Here is a 22,833-nt window from a genome sequence, read left to right on the forward strand (position 1 = left end):
AGAGCAACTGCAAAGAAAAAAAAATTAAAAAGATCCCAGTTAAGCAGGAAGAAGAGTGATCTGTATTCATACATGATATGAACTTTTATGTGGGACAAAATGAAAGTTTCACAAAAACACTCTCAAAAGTTAGGGGGAAATTCAGCAAAGTAGAGGAGACAAAGTTAACACACGAAAATCCATTGTGCAAACGAGCTGAGAATGAGATTACAATTTTATCTAAAATATCATCAAATTGAATAAAATTCAGGAAATCCAAGGAATCCAAGTAATCCAAGGAAGTCAAAGATGTATATAGCAAAAGCTACAAACATTACCAAGAAAGGTAGAGAAGAAAACAATAAATATCTAGTAAAAAAAAAATCAAGAAATCAAATAAGAATTAAGAATTGGAAAGGAATACCTCATCGTTCATGGATTGAAACTTGCATATTGCTAGCATAACAACAGACTGAAGTTCGGGGCTAGGGCCACAACTCAGCCATAGAGCACTTGCCTACCATGTATGAGGCTGAGCCCCAGCATCACCAAGGAAAAAAAGAATGAATTCAAACTTTGAGGCACAGATTATACTGAATGCCTATAGCTTTTGCACAGTCATAAAGGCAAAAAATTCTTTCTCAAACCATGGTTTATGAGCATCTGCACACAGCTCTAGTAATCAAACCAGTGCAGTACTGGCATAAAGACAGACAGACACACCAGTTCTGGAGGTCCCTAGTGCGCACACAAGGCAGCATCGGCTTGTAAAGGCTGGATGGCAGGGAGTCCCGCAAAATCGCCGGCAACGCACAAACTTCACGCCAGAGCAACTCGTAGTCTTGAGAGACGCATTCCAGAAGAACAGGTCACCAAATTGGGAGACCATACAGGAGCTCGCCTCCCTGCTGAACCTGGAGGATATCATAGTGAAGGCTGGCGCCCCGTGACCTCATCACCTCCCAGCAGGCCACCGCGTGGAGGGTCTCCAGCTCTCCATGCTGTTACACCGGGGACCAAGCCTCCAGCACACGAATCTTCACCCAAGTGACAGCGTACACATTTCGAGACGTGGTTTAAAAACCAGCGCGTGAGATGGAAGAAGCAGCAGCAACAAAGGCAGACAAGTCCCTCCCCAGGACCCTCCAACCCCAGCACCCGAGTGAAGGAGTCCGGCTTGCCAGTGACCCCAGCCAATGCTGACTCACAGGGGTCTGAAAGCTTATGTAACCAGGACTACCGACCACTTGAGCCTTCAAGTGACGAGCAGCCTGGAGGGGCTGGTGTCCCTGTGCTGAATTCCTCCAGGGGGTCTCCACCTTGTGACATCGAGCAGACATTCCTGGGGGCATGGGATCCTCCATGGGCCAAACTTCCCTATGACATAGACCAAATGATAACACTGTATGATTTACCTGAAGAAGAGGAGCCCAGCCTAGAAAAGTACCTCTTCCCAGGGTGGCTTAATTGAGGCGCTGTGGCCTGCAGGCATCCTCAGGGTGACTGGACACTCACAGTCCCCAGCACAGGTCAGTGATCCAAATGGATGGAGGTGAAAAAGCAACCCCCAGTGGGAAAGGGAGGAAAACAATGGGCTCTGGACTGTCACCATTTCCCAGCAACAGTGGGCTCATGGCTTCTTAGCTTTCGAAGCTGGGGGACAAAGAGACAGTCAATATAGATAGCGAATACTGGGTCCAGAAGAGGACGTGGGGGCTGATGGCACAGAAAATCAAATGCTGCCCTTTCCCCCTTACCTCCCAGGCCCTGCCCCAGAAATTGTTCCTCCCTGCAGGGAGCTGACAGCGGCTCCTTAAGGCCTCCTAGCGGTTACCTCGCTCCCTGGATCCTTTGGCCCTCACCCTGTGCCCCATCCTGGTCACTGGTCACTGTGCACCACATGGAGAGATGAGGGGGAAGATGTTCTGTCGGACTAATTCCACGGTCTTAGGACATCACAGAGGTCACATGCAGGAGGTCACAGGACATCCAGAGGTGCAAAGGGGCAGGATGCTCTGCCTCTCTGGGTGCCAGCTCTGGGCCCCTGTCTGTGGGGAAGTTACCATTCTGGAAAGAACTCACTCTCTGCGCTTCAGTGAACCTGCAAAACTGACCCAGATTCTAACCAGGGGCCATTTCCTTTCTGGAAAGTGTGAAGCTCCAATGCTTAATAAAGACAACCTCGCCCAACCCTTAAAAAAAAAAAAAAAAAAAGACAGACAGACGTCAACAGATGAGATTCCCGAAAATAAGCCTTTCTGGACAGTCATGTGGCAAGTAAGGACCTATGATGATGTTCCACCACTACCCATGGGCAATGCCCTACGATGGTATTGAGGCTGAAATGGGAAAGACTAAGCGCTCTGGGGCTGGGTGGGTGCTGGGTGCCTGATGCCAGTGTGCTTGGTACCCCTGAACTAAACACTTGAAAACGGGGCTGAGCCCGCTCAGGGATGAACACCGGGAGTGGTAGTGGTGCCCACCTGTACTCCAGGCTTCCTGGGTGCCGAGGCAGGAGGACCGCTGGAGCCCAGGAGTTCAGTACGGTCTGGCACATTGCTCTACCCTGTCCCTCCTCCCCACAAAAAATACTTCCTGAATATGCACAAGGGCTTGGGTTCCACCCCTGGCACCAAATTAAAGAATGCACCTGCACACACACACACACACACGTGCAACGAGGGTGTAATATAAGTGTGTGGTAGATTTTAGGTGCATGACTTGCCACAAAAAACAAACCTACAGAGGCTCAGGCAGATGTGATCCTTCTGCAGTAGGAGCCGAGTGGCCCTTGCGGGACAGAGTGACTCAGCAGGCCTGGCGGTTCCATCCCACACTACAACCAATGCCTGACTCCTGAGGGGCTGCAGGCAGGCCTTCCCTAGGCCTCGGCACGTCCTTCCCGGCAAGCGCCTGTGTCTCCAGGGTACTTCACACCAGGGACGGGATCTGGGTGGGGTGCTGGGCCATCTCGTCTGACCCACGAGAAGACAGGGACTGAGTCGCTGCAGCTGGCCATGTGGCAGCTCCACCCCTAACAGACCAAGCCCAAGAGAACACCCCTGGACTCGGAGGCTCCGTCCAACTTCTGGGGAGCAGCACCTGCTCCGAGTCCCGCCACCTGGCAGCCAGCCTGACACGGCATTGGTTCTTAGCCGATTCTTAGTGGAAACCTGTCCGCTTGTCCCCTACCTGAGACCCTCAGAGTCCAGACTTCTTGCAGTTGGCCATCAACCCAGCAGCCGGCGAAGGGTCTCTGTGGGTGTCATGGGGCGAGATGCCACCTGCTGAGCACAGGACGCCCGTTTCTCCAGCACATTCGAGGAGTCCAGTCAGAAGGATGAGGCAGGGGCGAGGGCTGGCCTCAGACACGGGGCTGAGGACCGGACAGCCGGGCCGAGTCAGAAACAAGGGGCTAGGCAGGACAACACTGGTTTATTGAACATCGGAGCCCCGTCTGGGGGCAGGGTGGGGGTCTGCCGCCTCCTCTAGCGGGGCACAGCACACAGTTGGTAGGGGGGTGGGGTCACCATGGCACCAAACACTCCATGGTCGCTGGGCCGGGGCTGTCCAGCGGGCACCGAGAAGGTGAAGCGCTGCAGGAGGCAGGTGAAGAAGAGGAAGAGCTCCATGCGGGCCAGGGGCTCCCCGAGGCACGCGCGGCGGCCTGTGGGTGGGTACAGCTCAGTGGGCCTCTCCCTGGCCTCCGCCCCCACAAGGCTTCCAGCGGGAGGTCAGGGAGGGCCCACAAGGCACCTGCTGAGAAAGGCATGAAGGCCTCCCGCTTCACAAAGCAGCCCTGGGCATCCAGGAAGTGTCCAGGGTGGAAGCGGAGGGGTCTCTCCCAGACGGTTTCATCCTTCAGCACAGATGACAGGTTGGTGACGAGCGTCGTCCCCTGGAGGAGATGCCTGGCATGAGCAGGCACCGGGATGGGGACGTCGGGACCCTTCCACTGAACCAGCCTGGGCAGACTCCCCCGGTCCACACCTGAACCCTTGGAAGGAATCCTCAGCCCCAGAAGAACCTCGGCATCCTGGCTGATATGATGGCAGGGCCTGGTGACAAGGGTCCTACAAACACCCACACTAATCCTGTCCCTGTGTGCTGCAGTTGCCACAACAAGCGGAGGCAGGTTTTAACCCACTTCCCCAGCACCCTGGGGCTCTGTCGTACTGGGCTGGCCTGGCTGCTCCTCTGCTTCCCAGACCCGCTCAGGCTGGGACAGGCAGCGCCAGTGGGATTGTGAATTAAGTGAGCTACATGCCAGTCCTCCACCCCCAGCAGTGGCCATGCTGGGGCCACTAACTTACTGGTGGCACTGAGCTTGGGTGGAGGGTCCCGGGCCTACCTTGGGGATGAAGAAGCCCTGCAATTCGATGTCACGGGTTGTCAAGTGGGGCACACCCAGTGGGACGATGTCCCCAAAACGCTGCACCTCGTGAATCACGGCCATGGTGAAGGGCATGCAGGCCTGGTCCCCCATCTCTGGAGGCCGCACCTGCCCTATCACCTCATCAATCTCCTGTTGGACGCGGCCTGGACAGACAAGCGTCCCCACAGTGTGTCAGAAGCCAGGGGGCTGCTCCCTGACCCCCTCCTACCCCTGTGGGAAGGGCTGTGTCCAGGTGAGAAGGGTATCGCCCTTATGGGGCCTGGGCCAGCCTGTGCTTGGAGACACAGGTGTCCCGGTCAAAAGGAGGGCACCTTTAGTCTCTCAGCTCTCCCTCCCCGTCCCAGCTCACGCTGCACATCCGGGTGCAGGATCATGAGCAGGAGGGCCCAGGCCAGCGTGGCCGAGGTGGTCACCATCCCTGCCGTGAACAGGTCAGCCACCACCATGCGCAGGTTCTCATCATTGAAGCTGCTCTCAGGGTTCCCCTTGGCCTGTGCCAGAGGCAGAAGGTGGGCTCAGGGGGACAAGGAAGAGTCACCAAATAACCTCCCGTTCTACCCCCACCGCCCCAGGTGCTGGGTCACCGGGCTCCATACCGCCTGCTCTCGGGCCTCACAGGACCCTCGGCCCACGACCCCAGCCCGTCTCAGGCAGCCCCACTCACCTTCTCCACCTCAGCCAGGAAGGCGTCAGTCAGGTCTCGGGGTGGCTGGGCTGGGTCTCGGGTCATCCTGTGCTCTGTCAACAGCTCATCCAGCAGGGCCATGAAGGCCTTCTGTGCAGGGAAGACCTTGCCAGGCAGCCCTGGGATGCGCAGGAGCACTGGGACCACATTCAGCACCTGTGACAGCCACAGAGGGCCCCTGCGTCCTTCCTGTGCTCCTCCTTGGCCTGGACCAGTCTCAGCTCCCAGCCTCCTCCAGGGTGGACCCCGGCCTGCCTGTCCCTCCCAGGGACCAGCTCCGTCCCCAGAGCCAGGCTCCAGGCTCTCTGCTGGCCCTGGGCTGCCAGCAGGAAGAGCCTACCATGGGAACCTCGGGCTTGTGTGGTTCCAGCTGGACGGGGGCACGGGCTCGCTTTCCCCTGCTGGAGCCCTCTGACCCCGGCCCAGCTGTCCTGCTACTGTCCCAGATCTGCTCACCCGCGGCCTTCCCTCCTACGGCGGCCTCTCCAGAATGCCCCCCCATCGCTCCTGCATGCTAACCCTCCTCTGAGTCTTTGTTGCACAGAAGGGGCCCTGGGGAGTTCCCTGACCCCCGCACCATAGGCACCAAGCCGGATTCCTCCTTTAGCAGGTCCTCCAGAAGGTCCAGTATCTTGGCCAAGCGCTGGTCATCATACTCGAAGCGGTGGGCGTAGATGAGGGAGGAGATCACGTTGCACACTGCCTTGTTTAGGAGGGTTCTGGGGCTAAAGGGGTGTCCTGGGAGGGGGCACGTCCATCAGGCCCTGCCTGCCAGTCCCACCCATCTCCTCTCCTGCTATGCCCCTGAGCCCGTCACCCACCGGCTTCGTTGGCAAAGGCTGTACAGAGGCAGCTGGCCTCCTCGGTCACCCACCGCTCCAGGGACTTCTTGCCCAGGCCAAAGTTGCGCATGGTGGACACGGAGAAGCGCCGCTGCTCGCGCCAGGCAGGACCATAGGTTGCCATGATCACCCCTGGGAATGGTGGGCACACTGAGACTGACCATGCCCATCTCTCCTCCTCTGCTGCTATAGGATCCCTCTTCCACTCAACAACTCTGGCCACATGCGGCTCTGGCTTTGCTCTGTACCCAGGCCCCCTACAGCTCCTGAGGTCACTGATCCCTCTTTCCAGGTATCAGCTGCCCGCGCCAATCCCCAGTCTGGGATTTCTGCCCCTGAGGTCATTTGCCTTGAGAACGCGGTCCCAAGCCCAGGTGCTCATAGACCGGCATCCACGGGCGGTCCGAGGTGTCCTCGCTGTGGTTCACCAGCGCCTCCCGCACAGCTGCCAGCCCGTTGAGCACTATGGCAGGCTTCCAGGCCAGCTGCAGGCTGAACACGTCACCAAAGCGGAACCGCAGCTGTAGCAGAAAGGGCCACGTATTTGTCCAGCTGAAATCCCTGTTGGGCTGCAGACCTCAGCCTCACCACGAAAAGACCCAGAAGACCCGGGGAACTGCACAGCAGGACAACACCAGGAAGCGACCTGGTGTTGACATCTGGTAACACGGGGCTGGGAGGTCACACCCTTTAAGGTGCAGGAACTCCTTTTGGACCCAACTTTCTGCACCTGGCAGCTATGACCTTGACAGTCAGGAAATTGCCAATGGGGCCCACTAGCACCCCACTTTACACAGCAGGACAGGGGTCACGGAGGTGAGCAGGGAGGCACAAGCCCCACAGCAGCAGAAAACGTGAAGTGCTCTCTGCCAACCTCTCTCCACCCCCAATTCCTGACTCACTTGCTGCTCAGGACCCTGGCGCTTCCCTCATCCCCAAGACCTTTCCCTCTGAAGGAATCACAAGGGACTGGGGCCTACGTGACTTATATCCTGTTCAACTGGAGCCCAAACCCCCTGCCAAGTCCCGTCCCACCTGGCCTTTGTCCTCTGGCACATTTGCCCTTGGAAAGTTCCATCTGTCCTCGGGCCCCGCAGTGCCCTCTCCCAGGAAGCCTCTCAAACCTGCTCCCTTTCAGGCCCAGCTCCATGTCCAGCCTGTGGCTCCACCTACCCATCTCAACTGGTTCTTCAGAACCAGTCTCTGTTGGTTCTGTGAACCCTCCTCTGTGATCCAGCATCAACTATTTTAGCTTTGCAGGGCGGGGAGGGCACTGGGGATTACACCCAGGGGCACTTAACCACTGAGTGACACCACCAGCGCTTTTTACCTTTTATTAGAGTAAGGTGTCCCTAAGTTGCTCAGTCTAGCCTTGAACTTGCGGCCCTCCTGCCTCAGCTTCCTGAGTTGCTGGGATCACAGGTGTGCATCTCCACCCCGGCTCCTGTACCTTTTGGAAGGAGTTTGTCATGTTCTGGAAGTCAATCTGCAGCAGGTTGCCCAGCCCAGGCAGTGGCATGGGGCCTGGTGGGTAGCGAGCAGCCCAGCGTTGGCGCCGGTGCATCAGGTCCACCAGGAGCAGGAAGATGGCCACGGCCACACCCAGGGTCCACAGTGCGTCCCCGGTGAGCAGCCCCATGCTGCCTGCTGTCCACTGAGCTCCTCTGGCACACCCGTCTCTCCTGGCCACTCTAGGCACCTGGGACCAGGCAGGACAGACTTGTTACACCCTGGGCATGTGACTGCCTGGGCCCTCCCCTTATGAAGGAGCTGAGGCTGCCCTTTGCCCTCTGCCAGGAGCCAACCTGCTCTGGCGACTGTGCAGGCAGAGAGTGTAGGCAGGGGCCAGGGCAGGGCAGCTACACAGGTCCTTGCCCCTCCTTCCCTCCCCAGGTTCCTACCCTGGGAAGGGGGTGGAGACAGGCACTCACCGCATCTCTCCACCTTACACTCTGAAGCAGGCCCGGCTGGCATAGCACCACGGTCTGACTTGACCCTGCCCTCCACGCCTCACAAAGCCCCTTCCCCGACTCGCTGTCACGCCTGCCCCAGAGCACTTCTCTGCCTTCCTTGCCTCACCTCCGTCTCCTGAGGGGCCTTCAACTCACATCTGCCTTCCACAGCAGCCTGGGGCCTCAGAGAGATCTTGTGATCAGAGGACCGTGGGACAGGAGCACAGGTGGAGCATGCTCTCCAGCGTGGACGAGGTTCTCCACTTGCGTTAGTCCATTTCCAGCTGCCATAATGAAGGAAGGCAAGTTACTTAGAAAGATGAGAGGTGGGGTGTAGTTTATATCCTGGGGGTTCAAAGGCTCACGTCTGGTGCTGGCCTCCTTCTGGCAGAGTCCTGGTGCACCCCATGGAAAGAGACAGGAAGACACCTCCACCTGATCTTCTTCCCTCTTCCAATAAAGCCCCAGCACTCCATCACAGGCTGCATATAAGCAGCCTTATCTAAGGTAGATGACATTCCAAAGGTTCCACATTTAATCCCCATAGTCAGATTAAGTGTCCATTTGTTTTCTTTTTTTTTTTTTTATTAAATTACAAAAAAAATTTTTAGACTGCATTTTGATTCATTTTACCCAAATGGGTATAACTTTTCATGTCTATGGTTGTATACAATGTAGATTCACACCATTTGGGTAATCATACATGAACATAGGGTAATAATGTCAGTCTCATTCTACTATCTTTCCATCCCCACCCCCTCCCACCCCATTTTCCTCTACTCCATCCGAAGTTCCTTCATTCTTCTCTTCCTCCAACACCCCCTCGTTATGTATCATCATGTACTTAATGGAGAAAACATTCGGCCTTTGGTTTTCTGGGCTTGGCCTGTTTCACTTAACATTATTTTCCAACTTCATCCATTTACCAGCAAATGCCATAATTTTATTCTTTATAGCTGAGTAATATTCCATTGTGTATATATACCACTTTATTTATCCGTTCGTCAGTTAAAGAGCATCTAGGACATCTAGGTTGGTTCCACAATCAAGTTATTGTGAATTGAGCTGTTATGAATATTGATGTGGCTGCATCACTGTAGTGTGCTGATTTTAAGTCCTTTGGGTAAAACCGAGGAGTGGGATAGCTGGGTCAAATGGTGGGTCCGTTCCAAGTTTTCTGAGGATTCTTCACACTGCTTTCCAGAGTGGCTGCACCAATTTGCATCCCCACCAGCAATGTATGAGTGTGCCTCTTTCCCCACATCCACGCCAACACTTACTATTGCTTGTGTTCTTGATAATCGCCCTGCACAGACTTCCCTGGGCTCACCACCTCTGGCATGAAGCCAGTGTCCTCCTTCAGAGTGTCCCCAGCAGGTCCAACATCTTGGTCACATGCTCGTTATACTGGAAGCAGTAGATGAGGGAGGCAATCATGTTGCATGCTGCTTTGTTGAGGAGGGTCCTGGGGCTAACAGGGCATCCTAACAGGGGGCTTGCCTGTCAGGGTGTGGGCCCTGCCTCCCAGTGCCACCATCTCATCCCCTGCTGTGCCCCTCAGCCCATCACTGACTGTCATGTTCAGGAAGGTGGCATAGAGGTTGGTCGCCTCCTATCACCCACAGCTGCAGGAACTTCTTGCCCAGGCTGAAGATGTGCATGGTGGATACGGAGAAGCATCGCTGACCACACCAGCAAAGTCCGTAGGCTGCCAGGATCACCCCTGCCATTGCTCTCCTCCTGTGGGTAACTGCCCACCTCTGTTCTACCCATAGACTTTGCCCACCATGGTCTGCACAGGCTTCTTTTCCAGGTTCTGCGCCCAGCCCTTTACCAATATTTCTGACCTTTCAGTACCTGTCTTTCCTTCGGATACTGCCCCCATGCCCTCTGCCATTTGCCTTTGGACTGTGGCCTGAGGCTCAGGTGCTGGCAGGTGGGCACTGGTGTGTGGTCAGCAGTGTCCTTGCTGCATTTCACCAGCCACCAGCCTGTTGATCACAACTGGCTTGCAGGGTAGCTGCAGGCTGAAGTTGTCCCCAAATTGGTGGTGTAGCTATAGGCAAAAGTCAGGGTGCTCATCAGCCAAAATGCACGGCCCAGAGTTGCTGTGCATCTTGGGGAACTCAGGTCAAACAGGGCAAGGGAGAGATCTGGTATCTTTTTTTTTTTTTTTTTTTTTTTTTTGCAGTTCTGGGGATCAGTTGGGGCCTCAGCCATGCTAGGCAAGCACTCTACCACTGAGTTGTCTCTCCTGTCCAAAATCTGGCATCCTGGTGCTGGTGGGTCACACCTGTTATGGTGGAGAAACTCACTTTGGATCCAAGCACCCAGCTATGACCTTGCCAGAGTCAGGAGATTGTCAGTGGGGACCACTAGCACTGCACTTTACAGAGGAGACAGGCTCACAGAGGTGAGCATTGAGGTGCAAGCCCCACAGCAGCAAGAGTTGAAGCAGTCACAGTTACTGATTGACAGGGCTCCGCCCCCATCCTCAAGACCTTTCTCTCTGATGGAATTGGAGGGGACTGGGGGCCTACATAATCTATACCTTGTCCCACAGGATCTCAAACCCACTGCCAAGTCCTGTCCCACCTCCTGGCCTTGTCCTCCCATATCTTTGCCCTTGGAAAGTTCGATCTGTCCTCAGGTCCAGCAGTGCCCTCTCCCAGGAAGCCTCTCAAACCTGCTTCCTTTCAGGGGCCCAGCTCAATGTCCAGCCTGTGGTTTCACCCACCACCCATGTCTGTTGCACTACCATCTCCTTCACCTTGTACAAAGAGGTTGGCATGTTCTGGATGTCCACTTGCAGCAGGTTGCCCAGCCAGGGCAGTGGCACAGGGTCTGGTGCTAGCAACCCAGTGGTGCCGGTGCAACAGGTCCACCAGGAGCAGGAAGATGGCCAAGCCCACACCCAGGGGCCACAGTGCATCCTCATGAGTAGCCCCATGGCTGCCTTGCTGGCCACTGGATTTCTTTGGGAACACCTAGCATCCCTTGTCCCTCTAGGCACCTGGGACCACCCAGGACCTTGTCATACCCTAAGTGCTTAGTCCATCAGGAACATTCCCTTATAAAAGAGCTGAGGCTGCCCTTTGTCCTCTGCTGGGAGACAACCTGCCCTACTGACTATGCAGGCAGTGTGCAGTGAGAGGTCAGGAAGGGGAGATGCAGGGGCAGCTACACAGGTCCGTGCCCCTCATGCCCCCTCTAGGTGACAATCAGGGGTGAAACATCACATAAGCTGGACTTAGTGGTCCTGAAGGGCTAGGCACTGGAGCACAGTGGGAAGATAATGCGGATTCCTGCTCCAAGGTCCACATTCAAAAAGAGGCACACAAATATCAGATAGCTGAATGCCATGCCAGCAGTGCTTTGAGGGCATGGGGAACATTGTTGGCAGAGACCCAGGGACTGACTGGCACTTCAGACCAAGGCAACCTGGTGTGGGGCTGAGGTGCCACCGGAAAGTCCTGTGGGAGTGGGTGAAGGGCAGCAGGTGGTACAAGTTTGGCCCAAAGTGGAGACCAGTTTTGAGGGCTCTCAACTGACCAGGAAGGCAGGATCCACTTACACCTGGGGGACCTCTCAGAGCCAGTCTGTGGCCTCCCACTTGGCTCAGTTGAGTGTTTCTGCCTAGTTGGCAGCTGCTTCCTACCCACAACTGTCAGAGAACCATGGCAGACTGGCACGAGGGTCTGGATGTTTGTCACATGGAGGCCATTGTCTACCCATGCCTCTTGGGGTCAAGCCTTCCTCAAGCAGTCATCCTAATGAGGGTACAAAGGGCAGTGACAGGGGTGTCTGTACTTCAGGCTGCATCTTCCTCATGGCAGGGGCCTGTGGTTCAAGATGCGGCAGTCATGAAAAAATCCTGCAGTAACAAGGCCGTGTTTTCCAATGATTGGCACTTACGTGCCAGGCACTGCTGGTCACACTCTGCATGGTCCGACTCATTAATCTTCCACACAGCCATCAGAGGCAGGTGGTTTTATGTCCCTAAGGCAGAGGAGACGTCACATAATGAGGCTGAAATCACAGCAGAGCGTTAGGATCCACGTCCACACTGCACGCTCCCATCTCTAGCTCTACACTGTTTAGCCAGGCTATTCCGTTAATGGCCAGTACAGAAATTCCCTGGGATTTATTACTTTAGAAAAACATACCCCCTCCCACACTCTCCAACCTGGGACCACAGTGGGATACCCGTCATGGGATAAAAAGCCCTGTGTACTGGCAGGCCCTCTGGACACTGCCACAAGAGACATGGCACTTCACAATATGGCAGCAAGGAGGCAGACTAGAAGTTCTAGGCCCTTGTCCCCCTTGGGAGCCATATACTACCAAAGTACCTTTTGAGAATTCTAGAAATCAGGAAGTTGTACTCAGGCAGTGTACAGTATTTTTCTGGCCTTTACCTTCTCCCTGCCAGGCATAAACTCCCAACTCCAGTTCCTCACTGGGAACAGAAAGGAGGTGACTGTTGTGCCTTCTGGTTTGTCTAAATACCAGGGGAGCTGCCTTTAGAGATGCAGTTCCACAGGTAGACACTGGGGGGAGCAAGAGATTACAGGCAGTGGAATACTCTTAGAAACGGAAAACTCCAGAGGTGGACGTCTCCCGGGTTGTTAACACCACTAAACTATAAACACCTAAAAACAGGTTAATTTCATGTTTAAAAATAATTTAACTTTATTTTTATGTGGTGCTGAGGATCAAACCCAGTTGCTCACACAGAGCTAGGCAAGCGCTCTACCACTGAGCTACAACCCCAGCCCCGGATGTATTTTTTATAACTCAAAAAAAATACGACTTTTGAAATAAGAGTTACTATACACCTAAGAATGGCCAAGATCAGGAACATTGACACCAATGAATGCTGGGGAGGAGGTGGAGAAACAGGAGCTCACATTCATTGCTAGTGGAAATGCAAAATTGAAGAGCCACTTTGGAAAGCAGCTTGGCAGTTTCATACAACACTAAACCTATTCTTACCTTTAGACCCAGCAATTGTGCTCCTTGGTATTTACCCTAAAACTCTTAACATAGAAACCTGCACTTGAAGTTTATATCAGCTTTATTCATAATTGCTAAAACCTGGAAACCACCACGATGTTGCTCATCAGGTGGATGGACGAACTGTGGTACATCCAGACTGACAGAATATTGTTTGGCAGTAAGAATGAATCATTAAGACATGAAAATACATGAGGGAACCATAACTGCACATTACTAAATGAAAGCAGCCAATCTGAAAGGCCACATAATGTACGATTCCAACTCCCTGACTTTCTTCAAGAGAGTAAACTGCAGACAATAAAAAGGTCAGTGGTTGTCAGGGGTGAGACCACAATGGAGGATATATGTCATTATATAAGTTTGTCCAAACTTACAAAATGTACACCACCAAGAGGGAACCCTAATGCAAACCGATTATGAGGTGCAAGCAGATTCACCAGTCCTAACAGATGGGCCACTTGGGTGGATGTTGATAGGGAGAGCCGGTATGTGACACTATCCTCTGCTTAATATTGCGGTGAACCTAAAACTGCTCTTAAAAAAAAAAAAAAAAAAAAAAAAAACAAATCTTAAGACACACACACACACACACACATGCTGACTTCAAAAGCTGCAGGAGCGGAAAGGCAAAGGCTGCTGAGGTGTGGCAGCAGCTAGGAAAAAAGGAGTCCAGAGGGAAATGGGCAATGGGGCCACTCCCCAGCTCAAGGTCATCTCTGAAGCCTGTGTAAGGGAGGACGTGCAACACTCATGAGTGCTATGCTCACATATCAACAGCAAATCAAAAGAGAACAAAAGAATAAAAGGCAAAGTGACAAACATTTGCTGTCAGGAAAATATTTTCCTCAAGATACATATTTTTCAAGTTTTGTGGCTTAGTCCTTGACACCTGAAATACATCAATTTCATTTTAACTGTGTTAATGCCAAGTCAAGACCAGAATGGGAAGCCAACCAGCTCAAAAGCCATCATTTCCATGCAGGTCCTGTTCGGCTGCCTGAGCATAGTCCCAAGGCGGACGCGGCACACCCACCTACACCTCCGTCCTGGCAGAGCGAAATGAGAAATGGACCGCGCTGCTTGATGTGGCCATTAAAACAGAATTAATCTGCCATTTCTGCAGCCACAAATTGATGAGCATGTAAGAATTCATTTGTAATTGCTTATTTCTCCCTCACAACATTCCTTCCACTATTTGTTCTCTAAAAAAAACTCCATTAACATTATTTTTTTATGATCTTTAAAATTAATGTTGATTGGAAACATGTCCTTATGTCAACTTAAGGAAGTCTGACAGTTCCCCCGACATGTGGTAAGTTCTACCCCCCAATGGAGTGGCCCAGAGGAACCCTGGGCTTTGGCTAGTTTCAGGCTCTATAATAAGGACTGCCTGACCTTCGAGAAGTTAGGGATTGAAGGAGCCACGTCTGTCTGATGGTGGCCTCCTCTGGAGTAGAACCAAGACCACCTTTTGGGGGCTGAAGTTGGAAAAGGAAGAGACGCATTCACTTTATAGTAAATGAAAAAGGAAACAAGGTTAAAATGAAGTTTATTATTTTTTTGATTTTTTGATTTTTTTTTGTTTTTTGTTTTTTTAAATAAAACTGTTTGTGAAACAGCTATTTTATCCCCATGGCAGAGTGACCCCTGAAAGATGCACTAACCCCTTCTTAAGGCCTTAACAAGATTTTTTTTTTGTTCTTCTTCTTCTTCTTCTTCTTTTTTTTTTTTTTAAACTCAAGATATTTAAAAATTATACAATTTACAAAACAAAACAAAATACAACAAAAAGAATCACATAGCACGGGACTGCTTATCTGACAGGCCCCCTTTTCCATTATAAAAATAAAAACAAAAAGAAGAAAGGGCTGAGTGGGCGTTCCCGCGGAGGCCCCCTCCCAGGCCCACCACCTGTTCCGGCAGAGCTCCAGGCTTCCTCCTGTCCTCTGGGTCCCCACGTGTCAGGGCACAGATGCCTGGAACGTGCCAAGTACAGAGGACCCCAGAGGTGGGTCTGTCCCCGGACCTTGCTGCTCTGCTGTGGGGCTGCTCTGCCCACTTGACGGGGCCCTTCGGATCTCACTGGCCAGTGACTCAGGACACAGCCTGACCTCAGGGCATCTGCCAATTTCACCCCCCAAAAAGATAAAAATTTTAAAAAATAATAAATAAATAGTGTTTCTGGAAAGGAAAAAAATTTATTTGTGTTTAAACATCATTCCCCCACTCTTGGAAACACGGACCATCCCCACCTCCCACCCAAAACCTTCCCGCTTTGACAGAGACTACGGACAGAAGGGCGGTTTGGTGTGGCTTGGGCTCTTTCCGTTGGGCTGGGGTCTAGTGTTCTCTGAACTGGTGTGAGACAGCTAAAGATCAAGCCACACCCCCGTCCTTTATGAGATGAGTTTGTTCAGTTCAATTTCACATTTAAATTTCACTGTCATTGGAACAAATTTGGAGTTAACTAGATAATTTTAAAATAGAATCAAAAGGGATAGCGCACCTTTCATTTAAACAAAGTCTTTCCAGACTAAAAATAGATTTATATATATATATTTTTTATCCCTCCCTTTTATTCCCCCCCTTTCCCCATCAGCCCCCCTCCCCCCTCCCCCCACATTGTCACTATGGAGATTGTGTCCATGGAAACAGCCATTCCAACATCTTGGGCCTTTCTTTCCTGTGGTGTCACTGGTTTGAGTGTGAGGTGAGAACTTGGGAAGGAAGTGCTGGCACGGGCAGGCACGGCGGGGCGGGGCGGGGTGTGGCGGCTCGGGAGGAGCTTTCCATTCCATCTCGAGTGTCCACCACCTGTTCATCTCCACAGTCTAACCTGGAAGACAAGCAACAGGCGCTGAGCGCTGGGAACTTCTACATGGTCCCACTGCCAACAGCCCCTGCTCTGAGGTGGCACTGGGATGGGGCTTTCAGCAGGGACCTCACGCTCAGACCCATCTGTAGATGAGCTGCCGACTTGGGACACATCCAAGCCAAGGGCTGGCACTGTTGTGCGGCTCTGGACCTGGAACATGGTGAAAGGCAGCAGAATTGCTGGGCTGCACTCTGAGGACTTCTCAGGACATGCCCACCTCCCAGAGCATGGTGAGCACTAGTGCCCAGGGTTGGGCTCAGCTCTTAGTAGCAGGTCTTGTTCTTCAAAGTGGATGAGGGCACTCAGCTGTGACCAAAACACAGAACACCCACTTTGTGGAAGGACCTTCTCATGACCACTTTGCAGCCATCTCTAGCAGTCAGTTCCACACACCAACAAAGAACATTTCCCACAGCCTCCGGTGGGGAGGGCAGGTCTCTGCCCATTTAGGTGGCTTGCACAGAGCCAGAATGTGCTAATCTCTGGCTCCTCAGGAACCTGAGGCCTCCAGGTAGGGATTCTCTCCTTTTCAGGCAGGTTTGAGAAGGTGGTGCCAATGGCCAGATGGTGGAGCTAATGACCAGATGTACCAAGAGCCTTGGCTGAATGCTTCAGGAACCACCCCACATGCACAGGTCTCAGAGAAACCAGTTTCCAAGTAATTAGTTCAGAAAAATGACACCAGAGCCTGGGGTGACGTCGGCCTCTACGGGCCCCTGCTCTGCCTCCCACAGCACTCTTCAGCAACTACACTTCTAGGGCTCCCCCTGCTTCTTCCTCAAAGTTCTCTGATAACCTCCAACAACGAAGAAACCTCAGGAAAAGCCAGGTTCCTCTTTTGGTTCCAAAAAGTTTACTACTGTGCGTAACAGTTGAGAAGGCTGGTGTGTGTGGGGGATCTAAGACTGTACTTTCACACGTGTGTGTATACATCTGCCCTTGCTAAAAGGAGACTGCTTGACCAAAAAAAGAAAAGAAAAGAACACCACTAAACAGGAAGACATTTTGCAGAGACAGCAGTACAAAGTTCACCATGCTCAGGTGACAGTAAAAACCAAGCCCCGGCCTCTAGCTACCAGGCCCCAGGAATGTGGGCCAGTGGCCGAGCCATCCTGCTGTTTTCAGAATGTACACAGATGGCGCAGCAGGACCCTTTTGTATCTGAAGGTGGTTCTGGGCCCCACAGGTCATGCTTCCTCTTCTTCCATTCTACCCCTCCCCAGCAGCCCAGGGAGATTCTCCACCACCTCACTGGCTTTCCTGAGGCAAGGGCTGCAGGAAAAGGGGAGAGAAACAGCATTAGACAACAGTCCTTGTGCCTTCTCTGATACCGCCCCCCCAGGGACCAAAGGCCCTTGGTAAATAACATGGCAAGGGCTGAGCTAATAGGCACCTCAAGGAACAACCAGCAGGTAATTCTGCTGGGGATCCAGGATGTCTGTGTGCACTGTCAGATGCCATCACAGCCTTGCCAGGCTCTACTGTGGGAAGAGGGACAGGGCAGGTTTGCGTCCTCAAAAGTGCTCAGCCATCTTGGGTCTGCACCAGACCCCAATCTCAGAATGAAGCACAGCTCAGCAGCTGGGTCTGCCTGGCCAGTTGGTTGTGTGTGTGCTGATTGTGAACCTGTCCCTGGGTGCCACATTGTTGCACAGGGGTCCAGGCAGTGGTAGTACTTCAGTACCTCCTCCTCCATGGTCCAGTCTTCCCAACTAGGAGTTCTCTGCTAATTAGACTGGTCCAAACACATGATCTCCTGAACGTAACAGGACCCCAAATGTTTCTGGAGTTACAAAAGACAAAAACTAAAACTAAAACAAAAAACTGTTCCTTCAAGCTGGATGCATTCTTGTAATCCCAGCAGATTAAGAGGCTGAGGCAGGAGAAGCACAAGTCTGAGTCCATCCTGGGCAAATGAGCAAGATTCTGTCTCAAAATAAATTTAAAAAAGGGCTGGTGATACAGCTCAGAGATAAGAATGCTTGTCTAGTATGTTTGAGGCCCTGGGTTCAATCCTAGGTACTGCAAAAAACCACACACTCTTCCTTCAGTAGGAAGAGGAAAGAAAATTTCTTAATCACTATTATGCCAGGAACTGAGCTAGAAGCCTAGACGAGAAAGCTGAAGCTCAGAGGGTGACACCTGTGGCCCACAACTACGTGGCTAGCTGGAGATGGGATGGGCTGACAGCCAACAAAGCTCTCCTGTGTGGGCCCCAAGGACTCTGTGCCCCACTGCATGGGATGTGGCTGAGAGAAGAGGGCTGGCCTCGGGCAGTAAGCCTGGGAACAGTCACAGTGCCACACAGCTGCCTGGGCTCAGTAAGCTCTCTGACACTCCATGCCAAAGACGGTCAAAGGCACTGTGATGCTCAGTTGCCAGGGCACAGGGTTTCATCCTGGGTCATGCCCCAAGCCCGCCTGCCCTGCCCCCAAGGCTCCTCTATTCTGTAGCTTGAGCCTGGGATGGATGACACCACCTTCCTATCCTTTCATACCAGACACTAAGCCTCTCTCCCAACTGCAGCAGGCATCCATTAGCTCGACCCCATCTGATCCCGTCCAACCCCACCAGGATTCCTCCAGAGCAGGCGGCTCCATCTCTAAAATATACACTTGATTCCTGCCTGAGAGGGACTGAGTGGGGAGAAACCTGATTCTGAAGTCTGGTTGACTGCTGACAGTCAGGGTCAGAGAGACCACTGCTCTCTGTGATGTACTCATCTTTAAAGGGACATTCAGCACCACTGCTTGTCCCACTGTGGGTTGGACCATAAGCTGCAAAGGTGGCCCTGGCCCTCGCAAAGCTTCCAGTACATAATGTGACAATGTGATGCTAGGAAGGATGCAGAGTGGGGAAAGAGAGCGTTTCAGGCTGAGATTTGTAAAGGAAAGCCTTCTGAAGAGGAACCGGTAATCTGAGCCCCAGATGAGAGGAGCCTGTCCCATGAAGACAGGCAGGCAAAACGTGCACACACAAAGGCCTACAGGGAGGCAGCCTGCCCCGAGTGGCTGGGAGGCAAATGTGACAAAAACCTCGAAGAGGAGAGCCTGGCTGGATCTCTGATGACATGATCCTGGAGACTAAGTCTGCTGAGACTGCCCGCTGCTGTGAGGCAGGGCTTTGGGTAGAGCAGGTGTGGCACAAGGCTGAGCTGGTGCAGGTGGGGAGGTGAGGACAGATTCTCTGGAGAAGAACCCCAGAAAGGGCCACTCACTCATCCATGACAGGCTGTCTGACGCCCAGCTCCTGAGGTGGAAAGGGTCTTACCCTTTTCCTTTCAGGGTGGGTCTGTGCAAGGAGTGTGGGCAGTTGGCATCCTCTTGCACCCAGGTCAGAGCAGCAGTTTGGATGGTTACTGCTACTCAAACACCAGGTCACAGGGCCAGGCAGGAAGCCAGGGGCTCCTTGTTTACTACATGACAAGGAGAGCCAGGAGTCCTACGGGAAAGCCCCCTGTTCACTAGCTGTGATGAGGTCAGAGAGACAAGACTCTCAGCACAAGGACAAGCAGGCCCACCACACTGCTTCCTCATCCTCATAAATGTCAGGAGGTGGCCGACTGGATGGCTGTCCAAGACCTTTCCTCTCTGGCATTCCTGGTCTGGCCAGAGGCCATGAGAAGCCCCACATGCTGGGGTGGGGTGTAGAGGGCAGAAATCTCCCAGCACCAGTCCTAGTATTTTTTGATCCAAAGGGCAGCTGCAGGGTCCTCTGCTGCTTTAACCCCTCTAATTCTAACTGTAAAAAACTTGCACCCAGGTACAGCAGCCTGTGTGCCCAGTACTTTCTGAGGGATAACGAAATTCTCATATGGTTGACATTGTTACTTCTCTTCTCAAAGCAGAAACTGAAGCAGAGACATTAAGTGGCTTACCCCCAGTCACACAGGGCTTTCTATACACTCTGTGTGAGAAAGTGGGATATCAGGAGGCAGGACACAGATGTGCACCCAAGGTCACTTCCCTGCCTGTCCGAGTCCCCAGTAATGGTGGTTCTTTGTTCTCAGCATGGACCCCAAGAAGAGCACTCCCTGAGAGCAAGAGTGTGTTTTCTGCCCCCATCACTGGGTTTCCCACCCAATTCAGTGGTGCACTCTGGGTCTGAAAGATGGCAACTACCCTCAGGAACCAGTAAAAGGAATCTGCCTTGTGGGAATGGCCTATGGAGAGAACACTCCAGATGGATGAGGCTGGGTGCACTGTGTCCATCCTTCCTCTCAAGAGGTGGCTGCTCCAACCTCAACAGACTCGAGCCCTGCCGTGTGATGGGCCAGGTCCTGCAACCATGCAGTGCTGCAGCCTGGGGAGGATGGAGGGTGAAGCTGACCACTCAGCTTGAGAGCTGAGGCCTTGTCAGCTGGGAGGCCCAAGGATGAGTAAAGATGGTGGCCCACATTCCCAAGACCTGCCTACCAGGGCCCAGACTTTCTCCTTTTCTCTGACACAGGCTGGAAAATTCAGGACAAAACCAGAAAGTGCTGAATGACAAATGGTTCTTTCCTTAATCAGCCCTTCCAGGACACATTTCAGAAATTCTCCTCGTGGTCTTCCATAGAATTTGACTTTAACTGTCTGGCACAGGCGCAGAGGCATCGACACTCAAGTGGCAGGGCCTGCCTAGGCACGGTGGTATCTCAGTCCAGGAATAAAGGGCCAATGCAAACAGTTGTAAAACCACCCACGCTGCTGCACTGCCCCGAGGGTTGCGCAGAGGGTCAGGAGTGCAGGCAGGCAGAGTAGCCCAGTGACTTCTAGAAGAGCAGTAGCCGATGAGGACGACTTACTGCAGTCCACAGGGCTCCGTTTGCTCATTTGGTTCCTGTGACCCAAGAACATATAAAATGGCTTCCAACCACCTCTCCTGCTCTGCTTTGCTCCCTGCATTGCCAACCCTGCTCCCTGCAAGAGGCAAAGAGAAAAGCATTACAGCAAAACACTCAACACCCCAACAGGAAGCACTGGGGAGCCCCCACCTGGGCCCAGACCTATCCCACAGCAGGGTGGCAGGGGCCTTCTGAGGTCAGCACTGGGAGCTCCCTACGAAACAAACATCTTCTGTAAGGAGGAAAACCACCATATTCTGGGATGAACTTGACTTTTCCCTCATACTAATACTGGGCATTTTAGAAAAAGGCAGAAACCTTTCCAGTTGTAACCTGGGGGAAGGCACATTCCATAGGGAACAGCGAGGGACTGGTACTGCCCAGGGGAACTATCTCTATGGTTATGGGGGTGAGACTCCTAGATGCTACACAGAAGCCCCCATTTAAGAGAGAAATGAGCCCTTGGAGAACCCCCCCCCCCCCCCCCACAGCTGCAGCTGAGTGTCAGTTACGTTTGCTTCTCTTTTCTCCTTTTTACACACTGTCATTCCTCAGCGGCTGTGGGGGCAGGGAAGGTGAGGAAGCAAGCATGGTGGAGACCCCTGCTGCCAGATCCCTAAATCCCACATCCTGCTTTTCACAGGAGCAGGCTGGCCGTGCCCCACATGCTCAACGGTGCGGCCGGATCTCTAGAGATTTTTAAGAGTAAAATTAAATCAGATGCTAAAGTCGACTAAATCTCTGAGAGGATTTTCCTTCTCTTTGTATTTCTGCGAAAAGGAATCTTTCACGGTACTGTTGGGAGAAAAAGATTTCAAGTAGGAAAACTTGGAGAATGTTCTATTTTTCAAAGGAAAACATACTATAAGTTTTACAGAAAAGAAGAGACCTTTGGTTAGACCCTTGAGGAGGAGGAGGAAACAGCAGGCTGGCTTAAGTCCCCTGCCCAGAGGGTCATCCTAGAAGATGGTCACAATGCCTGTAGGACCACCAATCCTGAGGCCTGCTCACCAGCTGTCCTGAAGGGCTGACTTCAGAAAGACACCCTGGGGCTGGGGTTGTAGCTCAGTGGTACAGTCACTGCCTAGCATGTGTGAGGCACTGGGTTCGATCCTCAGCACCACATTAAAAAAATAATAACAACAGAATTATTATATCCATCTACAACTAAAACTACTTAAAAAGAGAGTCATCCTGACCATTTGGTAGTGGACAGGTTTAATGCCCCCACCACATTCTGGGGAGTTAAGAAACAACTGGAGAGCCATTTTATCCACCTGGTGGTAGGATCCATGCCACTAACTGCTGGTGGTGCGCCTGGGGCCAGCAGGAGGGCAGAGGCCAAAGCACCGCTGGGAGCCAGGCAGGGGTGGTGGAGCCTGGCTGGCCCTGACTCACCTGTGCTTGCTGTCCTCTCCATTCCCACGCGCACACTGCCCCCCTCACCCCCGCTCCGACTGCTCTGTGCTGAGGCTGCCTTTCGCGGTCTTGTTCTGCAAGGGGGGGGAGAGGGCACGGAAGGGGAGGCTGATGCCAGCGGAGCCACGAGGAGACACGACAGGGACAGAGGAAAGAGTGTGGGAGTCAGGGAGGGCAGAGGTGAGGACAGGGACAGCACATGGAAAAGGAAGAAAAAGCAGAGTCAGTACTGAATGACAAACAGGAGACACCCAGATAGGGCTTTCTGAGGCAAAATGTGATAGTAAGTAAAAACAGAGAATATTGTCAGACCCTGTGCTCCACCTCTGGAAATATTTTTTAAAGAAAAATCATAAGCATCCTTCAAAAGTGTTGCAAGGACAGACCTCTCCAGATGTCATCTTTCTAGTACTTTCTGGTCATACTTAGAGATAGAAGACACTGAGCAGCTAGTGACCACCAGGTGTCAGTGTGACCTCAACCAGACAGGGTGGCCAATGCAGGAAACATCAGGTGGCAGTGGGTTCCATCCCAGTCCTTTCCTGGGGCTTCTTCTCCATCCCTATCTGTGGTATCTCAAAAGCAGCCCATTCACCTCTCATCTTGCATACTTCCCAAAGAGGTGGCCAAGAGACCCTCTTAAATAGCATGGGAAGGCGGCAATAGTACCCACTGACTTGAATCATCAGGTCACTTCTGCAGCAATACAACCTGCAAGAGACTGTTTCCCCTGAAGCCCTGGAGTCAATGCCTTTGCTTCTGCACCAGGCCTCCTTGCCCATCTCACCACATGGCAATCTGTAAACTGGGGTTCTAGTAAACTGAACTCCAAGCCAGTTTC

General features: G+C 52.7%; 2 protein-coding genes and 1 long non-coding RNA gene across 7 annotated transcripts in view; all 3 read right to left on the bottom strand.

The window, feature by feature from the left end:
- Positions 1–723: 723 nt before the first annotated feature.
- LOC306663046 lies at positions 724–1,864 on the bottom strand. The gene is made up of 3 exons (XR_013764336.1): positions 1,814–1,864; positions 1,188–1,356; positions 724–893 (listed from the first exon to the last, which is right to left on the bottom strand). It is a non-coding gene; the product is annotated as an uncharacterized lncRNA (long non-coding RNA).
- A 1,531-nt stretch (positions 1,865–3,395) lies between these two features.
- Positions 3,396–7,650, bottom strand: LOC306661706 (cytochrome P450 2D14-like). Its single transcript, XM_079140815.1, has 9 exons — positions 7,353–7,650; positions 6,252–6,423; positions 5,882–6,034; positions 5,638–5,798; positions 5,040–5,216; positions 4,725–4,866; positions 4,331–4,518; positions 3,736–3,877; positions 3,396–3,646 (listed from the first exon to the last, which is right to left on the bottom strand). Exons 1-9 carry the CDS (start codon positions 7,539–7,541, stop codon positions 3,468–3,470), a joined length of 1,503 nt encoding a protein of 500 aa, XP_078996941.1. The 5' UTR covers positions 7,542–7,650; the 3' UTR covers positions 3,396–3,467.
- Positions 7,651–15,468: 7,818 nt separating this feature from the next.
- The window catches only part of TCF20 (transcription factor 20), a 170,652-nt gene continuing 163,287 nt past the window's right edge, over positions 15,469–22,833 (bottom strand). For 2 of the 5 annotated variants that reach the window (XM_079142246.1, XM_079142245.1), the window contains exons 5-6: positions 21,972–22,100; positions 19,039–20,649 (exon numbers count right to left, since the gene is read on the bottom strand). In XM_079142246.1, coding sequence (XP_078998372.1) covers positions 20,368–20,649; positions 21,972–22,100 — 411 coding nt within the window. In that variant the 3' untranslated portion in view covers positions 19,039–20,367. Of the gene's footprint in view, positions 15,710–19,038; positions 20,650–21,971; positions 22,101–22,833 lie in introns of those variants that run through there. The other 3 variants (XM_079142248.1, XM_079142247.1, XM_079142249.1) reach the window with 3 other exon arrangements.

This window comes from Sciurus vulgaris, assembly GCF_902686455.1.
Source record: "Sciurus vulgaris genome assembly, chromosome: 5".
Classification (NCBI taxonomy): Eukaryota; Metazoa; Chordata; class Mammalia; order Rodentia; family Sciuridae; genus Sciurus; species Sciurus vulgaris.